Here is a 9286-nt window from a genome sequence, read left to right on the forward strand (position 1 = left end):
ACTTCCATAGTGATACTGCCTCGGAAACCCAAGGAGGGGTCGCTATGAGTCAGGTCTGACTCAACGGCACATAACAACAACAGCAGTATATGCAGGTTGTGTCCTAGGCTTGTATTGTAAGAAAGTGAATAACACTAAAAACGTGAGCTTGTGTGGAGGACAGGACAACAACGAGTATGAGTGTTAAGTTTTATTTTAAAGTTTCCACCTTGCCTCTGCATTTGTTCCACAAATGTCTCTACTTGGTGGCAGGAACACTGAATAATCTCTAGGTTTCTTTTCTTTTTTCTAATAAGGAAAAAAAAAAATCAAAACCTGTTTTTCTTTTGCTACATTCCTTCATTTGGAATATGTGTCAAGCTTATAATGCTAAAATTTGGTTTTAGCCTATGGCAGTTTTGCTTCCCAATGAGAAGTAAGACCATCTGTGTGTTCCAGCCTGGATTCTCTAATTTTTCAGACAATCAAGTAGAACAGGTTTATGTTTGACTGTATATAGCATGTATCGTATTTCTGTCTGCGTATCTATCTATCTAACTGTGTATCCAGTTAGAGATGTACGATGTGGAAAATATCTGAGTGTGCTTTCTCTGACAGTTTTCTACGTTATACAGGTTCTTTTAATATTTTTGTAGGTTTTAGTGTATATTATACTCACATTTATGTTGTTGTTGTTGTTATGTGCCATCGGGTTGGACCCGACTCATAGCGACCCCTCCTTGGGTTTCCGAGGCAGTATCACTACTGAAGTAGATTGCCCCATCTTCCTTCCGAGGAGTGGCTGGTGGGTTTGAACAGCCAGCCTTCTGGTTAGCAGTCAAGTGCCTTAGGCACTAAGCTACCAGAGCTCTTTTATAGGATAAGGTATAATCAGCATGTGTGTGGATAGTTTACGCATTACAGTGGATATACTCATAGCAAATATGTATGAAAAAAAAAAAAACCTGATTTATTCTCTGTGGATGATGGTCTGTAAGATGGAAGACATGCACAGGTGATGAAACTTGTATTTTCTTAAGTTCTGTACCTTAGTATGTGCTTAAAAAGTGTTTGGCTGACTGGATTGAAAGTATGGAGTTTGAAAAATAATTTCAAAGTAATGAATAAGTAAATAATTTTGGGAATGAATATTGTAGTACTCTTTTTTTTTTCTTTTTTGTGCTCTCATACTGAGGTCAGGTGAAGCAAATGCAATTTACTACATATTAGGGTGGCCTTTGTACTTTTTACTTACTGCCTCAACAAACAAAAAAACAACTCATGGCCGTGGAGTCGAATCTGACTCATAGCGACCCTTCCTTGGGTTTCTGAAGCAGTATCACTACAGAAGCAGATTGCCTAACCTTCCTTCGGAGGAGTGGCTGGTGGGCTTGAACTGCCAGCCTTCTGGTTAGCAGTCAAGTGCCTTAGGCACTACACCCCTAGAGCTCCCACTTACTGGCTAGTTCTAGATACTTTGAAACAAGTGCACTGCTATAACATGAGGGTGTGTGGACAGATCATAGATAGGAGAAAAGTTAAATTCAGACATTTATAATAAGTATTCTTAATTTATCTTAATAGAGTAAAAGCATTAAATTCATTTAAAATAATGAAACAGAAAAAAATAATAACAACTCTAAACCAATAGCACCCTACGTAATTCTTAACCCCCTTGAAAATAAGCCATGTGCTTAAAGCAAACTTGAAGAGACATTTCAATCTATAGGCATATGAAAAAGTCTTCTCTTCTATTGTGATATTTAAATTATTTAGAGATAGTTTTAGAATGACAAATTGAAGGAAAAATACATTTTTCAGGAATCATCAGTGTAACTAATAGCAATGTCATCGGTTTTCATGGGGACAGATAGCTGTTTGATTGTGAATCTCCTGCTTAGCACTTGCTGCCTAAATGTGATGAACAAAGGCAGAGATAGACAGTAACAACATGAGATATTCAGAGTATTAGACATGTATTTATCAATAGGATGAGATAATGTCACTGATCTCCTAGAATGCATGTGAGAGACAGATAGATAGATAGAGCCCTTGAAACAGCACCTTAATATATATATGTATAAAGCTCTTGACTTTGGAAGGAAGATGGGGCAATCTACGTCCATACTGATACTGCCTTGGAAACCCAAGGAGGGGTCGCTATGATTCGGGTCCGACTCGACGGCACATAACAACAACAACAAAGCTCTTGAAACTCATGGCAACCGCATGTGTTGCAGAGTGGAACCATGCTCCATAGAGTTTTCAAATCTGTGATCTTTTGGTAACAGATCATCAAGCCTTTTCTTTGAGGCAACTCTGGGTGGGCTTGAGCTGCCAAATTTTGCTTACTTAGTTGAGCGCAAAACTGTTTACACCATTCAGGGACTTCTGGCAGACAGTAAACAATGCCCCTTAGATGTAAACTCATGCTTCTTAGTGTTGCTGCTGCTGTTGTTAGATGCTACAGAAAGCCTTCCATAGGTGAAGTAGAGTTCAGGATTGTTCACCTTCTGTGTATACTTCTGACTGTGGAAACTCACCTATGCAGAAAGTCTACAGTGTACCTCAAACTGTAATGTAAATATCATGATAAGAATGGAAGCTCCCATCTGCTGAATCCTATAGATTCTGCTGGTTGTAGAACTCTATTAGTTACTTCAAAACATTATCTATTATGGGCCCTGTGTTATCTTTATTATGGTATTTAGTTTCACAACTCCTTTGATTCCATGCTAGAATAGTAACAGTAATAATAACAACAACATTAATAACAGCAACTCTGGTGGTGCTGTGGTTAAAGCATTGGGCTGCTAACCAAAAGTCTGGAGGTTCAAACCCACCGGTCATGGGAGAAAGATGAAGCAATCTGCTTCCCAAAAGATTTACAGCCTTGGAAACCGTATGTGGCAGTTCTACTCCTAAAGGGCCATAATGAGTTGGAATTGACATAATGACAGTGGGATAAAAATTACATGAGGTATTTGACTCAAACTTCAGTGTTCATTTCACCACTCTATACTATCATAGCTAATGTATGAAAAGCCTTGACCAATGCATACTAATTGATTTAAGAGCCTCATTGAAAATTTTAAGCTAAAATGTGTATTTATGACAAAAATAAATGTCATTATCTGAGTGCTAAATATGCTTCCAGTGATATACTTATTTCACTCACTCCTATGCCCTATGGAAAGAGCCTTCCAGTTGGACATCAGTGCTTTAGTGTTTGTATACAAACCTTAGATAGAAATACACCTCACAGCATATCTATGTACCTAAAGACTGGGTGAATATTCTCTTTGCTTATGGATTAATGTTTTGCTGTATCTCAGATAGGGAAATAATGTCCTGGCATCAAAACCAGAAATGGAAAATCCAGAAAAAGAGAAGGAATAATGTGCCATCTTTTACATCTGCCCCAAATCATGTAAATGAAGGAAAAATACAAGCTCAAGCATTTGAGACGTGGCATGCCTTTCCACTGGATATGTCCTTTTTAGAAATGAAGAAAGTATCATGTAAAGAAGTGATGCAACTTAACTCAAGTGATAATTTTGTGATTGAACCAAAGCTAGCATCTAGACTGTCAGACTATTATTTTTCAATCCATTTGCTCCCCTGGCTTGTTGCCACCTATTTAGAGTAGATATCAAGATCAAATGTAAAGCTCGGGGCTTGTCTACCTCAAATTTCAAGTCTTGGAATAAAAACACCAAACATATCACTACCTATTGTTGCAAATTTAAGTAGCAGGGATTATAAAAATCCTAACACATTATTGTTAAAAGGAAAAAGACCATCATAACAATGTGTTGAAATTATATAGTAGCTTTAAAAAGAAAAAAAAAGGCTAAAGTCTCTTTCAATTTTTCTGTCCCTTTTGTACTTATGATAAAAGGCTGTGAGGCTAAGAAATGAAATTCAACATTTTGAATTGCTCTTCAAAACCAAACAATATCCCAAAAGACACCTTAATTCTAGAAACAGATACAAATTAGTTTACAATCATATTATCACCAGTTGTTAAGATGATAGGTTCCTCAGAGAGAGATTTGTTGAAAGTTGAAAATATTAAATAAATTACAACTTTCAATATAAATAAGAAAGATATATGAATAATTATAAAGTAATTCCATTATTGAGTGCCACATTTCAGAAAGAAGAAAAAAATAGCTTACATATCAATTTTTAGATTTAGAGTGCATACTAGCTACCCCATATTCTAACTGAAGTATATTCAGGTCATTTTAAAGACTAACTTTAGAAAAGTAGGATAATTATGAAATCTGGGTCAGATAAAGTAGTGGTTTAAAGCTGAGAGCTATCAGCCTGCCTAACCAAAATTGCTTTCTGTCTTTGAGAGTAGCCTTTCAAAGAATACAAAATGAGAGAAGAAAAATACATTATGCTTCTCCCCAAGATAGTGCTTCTAGGAAAATGATTCCACCTCTAAAGAGTTTTAACTCAGATATTTTTCACTCTAACAGTAATTTATACCTCAGGAGATAAGTTTGAAGATAAAGTTTTCTAATACATAGGCCAGCTTACAATTTATGAACTGGAAGTGCACTAAAATTTCCACATTTTCCTATGGAAATAGGCCAAAAATGTTATCTATGTCATCATATTGGTCAATAATACCAAATTCTGCTGTATTTGAACTGAGTCTTTACATATTGTGAATAATAAATGTCTCTGATCTGGGAACTAGATTTAAAAATGAAGAAAGAATTTTTCCAACTGTCAGCTATTAGTGAGTACTCTGTAACAAGTGCAGATCTTGGTGTTGGGCTATATAGTGAGCATGGTCCCAGTCCACATAAGGTGTAGATTCTAGTGTAGGTTTTTTCTCTTTTGAAGGGGGAGGATATAGCTAATGTTAATATGACCTGGGAAATTACCTCCTTTTCAGCCACCCTTCTACTTTTCTTTCTTTGTTCCCTGAACTTCCTTATGCCCAAGGCACCGAATTCACTCCTAAGATTATAAATCTCTCATTGAAATTCCCTGGTAGCATAGTGCCTAAGGCACTTGACTGCTAACCAGAAGGCTGGCGGTTCAAACCCACCAGCCACTTCTTGGAAAGAAGGTTGGGCAATCTACTTCCATAGTGATACTGCCTTGGAAACCCAAGGAGGGGTCGCTATGACTTGGGTCTGACTCCAAGGCACATAACAACAACAACAGCAACACATAATTTAAGTTTTTGTAGCTGATGTCCGATTCATGAAGCAATATACCCAGCCTTACCCAGTTGCCCTTATGAGAAGCATCCAACTCTGCTCCTGTGGTCATTGCACAGGTGATGTATTGGCATCCATCACCAGAAGCATCTGCATCACTTGGATCAGAAAATACTCATTCCTGATCAATACCCACCTCAAAGGAATTTCCAAATATTAAAAATGAATCACAAGTAAAAATGAAAATTAAAAAAAATACATTTGAGTTGCATGAAAGTAATGGTGAGATGTTACAAACATGGAAAATCGTTCATGAAAAGCACTTTTCCCCCTTCTAAAGATCCGCCAAAGAAAGGGAAGCCTAAATCAGCTTTCCTAGGGCTTAATAGCTCTTTCTCCTTTCAGGAGAGTTTTCTTAAGAATTAATCTAATTCCTTTTTGTTATTGCTTAAATTCATTTTCTTTTCTTTGATTGTCAGGAGATGCTTGTCAAACCATAGTGCATATTTGTTCAAAGAATAAAGGATATCATGTTCTTTAATATAATCCTTCCTCAAGATAAAGGTAAACTAAAACACCAGATCTAGCAGTAGGCTTATTTAATGGCACGTATCAAGTATAAAATAGCAATTATATAGGTGGGTCTCAGTTTTTAAACCTTTGCCTACAGTGGGTTGATTTGGAACTATGTCTGTGTCAACTACAGGATAATAAAGGTGATGATGATTTTACTAAGAGTTGATATTTAATAAAATCTCATAATTTTCCTAGCATTGGATTAATTGCCTTTATCTAGAGTATCTCACTTACATATGTTTTCAATTTTATTATCACAACCATCTTGTGAGGTAGGTATTATTATTGTTTTCCACCTATGTGGGAGGAAAACTAAGATTCAGAGAAATCACAAAATTAGGTAATACCAGAGCCAGACTTCTAAGTAAGACATTTCAATTCCAGAGCATTTACTCTTAACCATTGTGAAAATCAAAAAGAATCTATTAACAAACTACATCAGGAAGCTAACAGTTAGTGAGTCAACTAACTTTTCACTTAATTGGCCATGGATTTAAAAGCAGTTAACTGCTGAATTGACTTGGTTGACTTCATAGCATTATTCAGACATCGTCTTTTTTTTTTTTTTTCTTTTTCTTGTTATATAAATATGTTTTTGTATGTAGATAATAAATCAAAACCTGGCTGCTGTGAAATTTTGAATATCTTCTTGGCAGAATTTATCTGGAGATAACTAATTTACCTTTAAATCAGTATGATCCATACCTTTTAGAAATGATTATCCACAGTAAACATTTTGTAGAGAAAGGCATGATTGTCTCCTGATCCTTATGTCAGAATTGCCATAAATGCATTAACTTGCTTTGATAGAAGATGTATGACATTAAGAGCTCAGCCAATGGATTAACCCAATGTGTTATTTGGAGTCTTCTTGTTGTTCTTCTTGTTGTTGTTATGTGCCGTCGAGTCAGACCTGACTCATAGCGACCCCTCCTCGGGTTTCCGAGGCAGTATCACTACGGAGTAGATTGCCCAACTTCCTTCCAAGGAGTGGCTGGTGGGTTTGAACTGCCAACCTTCCAGTTAGCAGTCAAGTGCCTTAGGCACTATGCTACCAGAGGTCCTAATGCATAGTAGGCAGCTAATAAGTGATTGTGGAATAAATTAATGAACCACTTAGCCAGTTCAGATGAAGAGCCTTGGAAAAAGAGAGTACAGGACAAAATTTGCTTGATATTTGTGTAAAATGAAAATTAATGGAATACCAGTAACAGAGGTTGAATTGTTTCAGATGTCAGCACCATTTTCCAGAGTTACATAACATTATTTCAGGAGTTACTAATGCAGGGCAGGGCAAAAGAGAGCTCCTTCCCCTTAGTTGTAATAATTTTTTTGAGACCATTCAGGTTGTTGTCTAACTCAACTTGTGTTTATCTTACAAAGTTAATATGCACTGTGGATATATAGATTGTAGAAAGCATTCTGTACATCTGTTTCTCATTTCTCAATTATCTTGCTATCTGACATTTTGCATTTATGACAATAGTAAAAACTGTACTATTTGATTATATTGCACATTAAATATATACATTGGGCAGTAATGAACACCAAAATGTGAGATTAGAGTAACATTGGCTGTGGTGGTTAAGGTTATATGTCAACTTGGCTAGGCCTTTAAGGAGCTCTGGTGGTGTAGTGAGGCATTTGGCTACTAATCAGAAGGTCAGCAGTTCAAACCCTTCCTTGGAAGGAAGATGGGCCAGTCTGCTCCTGTAAAGACTTACAGCCTAGAAAACACGATGGAGGTAGCCATGCGCCAGGGTCAACTCAATGGCAATGAGTTTGGGTCTTTAAAATTATTTTATTTCAGTGGTTTGACAGTTATGTAATGATGTAGCCATCTTCCACTTTGTGATCCATTGTTGTGGTTATCCCCCATTTTCACATAATACCAATTTCTGCATAACGACCTGGTCTTTGGACTCTCACTATGTCAATATGTGAGACTGGGTATATTTTAAGGGCCTGATACATACAATAGGAAAGATGGGGCAGCCTGCTTCCCTAAAGATGTCCTGCCTTGGAAACACAATGGGGTGGCTGTGAGTCAGATTCAACTCTATGGCAGTGAGTTTGGTTTTGGTTTGGATACTTTAGTGATGAGAAAACTGAAAAATATTTTAATGATGAGAAAACTGAAAAACCTCAGTACTTGAATTTAATAAACAAACCATAGAATGCAACCAACAAAAGCAAAATGGCTTTAATAAGTTCAAGTCTTCACATGCTAATTGAGAAGCCATAATAATACCTGTACAGAAGGAAGGTTGGGCAATCTACTTCCATAGTGATACCGCCTCAGAAACCCAAGAAGTGGTCATTATGAGTCAGATCTGACTCGACAGGACATAACAGCAACAACAACAACAATACCTGTATACAGATTCATTCAAATTATTTGAATTTAGTACAGACAGTTTGTGTGTGTGCATTCACATACATGTGCATATGTGCACATGTTTTAGAAGAAGTTAAATTGGTATGGTTACTGTTTAGTGAGTTAATAGTCAATTTTTTTTTGGCTGAAAATGCTGTCTTTATGCACCTAAGTGAGCTAAACATTGTATTTTTTTACAAGTCACATGAGCTGATGAAAAGTTCCAGATATTAACTATGAGGCCTAGTTTCTCACTGCTGTCCTCTGTCCACAGGTTGTATATAAAAACAATGATGTAAGACTGGAATTATCTCGACTTGCCAAGCAAGGAGATCCTAAGATGAAGATCCATGGAGTGGTGGCATTCAAATGTGAGAATGTTGCAACCTTGGACCCAATCACCTTTGAAACCCCAGAGTCTTTCATCTCTTTGCCTAAGTGGAACGCAAAGAAAACAGGCTCCATATCATTTGATTTCCGCACAACAGAGCCAAATGGTCTCATCTTATTTAGCCATGGCAAGCCAAGGCACCAAAAAGATGCCAAGCACCCACAGATGATAAAAGTTGACTTCTTTGCGATTGAGATGCTGGACGGCCACCTCTACCTCCTCCTGGACATGGGATCAGGTACTATAAAAATAAAAGCCCTGCAGAAGAAGGTGAATGATGGAGAATGGTATCATGTGGACTTCCAGAGGGATGGACGGTCAGGTAATTTATCATTTTTCCTTTTCTGTTTTACTCCTGTAACACCCACTCTTTATTTCTAGACATACTCTTTATTTCTAGACAAACAAAGACATACTAAATATCTCTTGTAGTTTTGTCTGTAGGGTAAAGGAAGATTTTTTTTTTTTTAACTGTAGTTTCTGTTTCATAGCAAACAAACTATCAGAAGGAGCTAAATAATCATTGTACTTGAAGATCAAATCCCAAATGCTCAAATGGCTTCCAGAATAGCTTTTCATATGATCATTTATTGGATAATCAAGTGCCAAATCTTGCAGGAAATTTTATTTTGAATTTGTAAATGATAAAATTTGGGCTATTTAAAAAATATTCCCAATTATCTCTTTTACTAGTGGATGTTTGGTGATGCCTGCAGTGGCGAATATAAAATATAATACATATTTCCTAAAATATAAAATAAATTATAATTAATATTT

At 36.5% G+C, this 9286-nt stretch overlaps 1 protein-coding gene across 1 annotated transcript in view; it reads left to right on the plus strand.

Moving 5' to 3' along the window:
• NRXN1 (neurexin 1) overlaps positions 1 to 9286 on the plus strand; it is a 1670321-nt gene that overhangs the window by 699420 nt on the left and 961615 nt on the right. The window contains exon 8 of the mRNA XM_042782286.1: positions 8393 to 8831. Within this exon, the coding sequence (XP_042638220.1) occupies positions 8393 to 8831 (439 nt within the window). The remainder of the gene's footprint in view (positions 1 to 8392; positions 8832 to 9286) is intronic.

Source organism: Orycteropus afer, unplaced genomic scaffold (genome assembly GCF_000298275.1).
Source record: "Orycteropus afer afer isolate SDZICR_OR568_19922 unplaced genomic scaffold, OryAfe1.0 scaffold00284, whole genome shotgun sequence".
NCBI classification, from domain to species: domain Eukaryota; kingdom Metazoa; phylum Chordata; class Mammalia; order Tubulidentata; family Orycteropodidae; genus Orycteropus; species Orycteropus afer.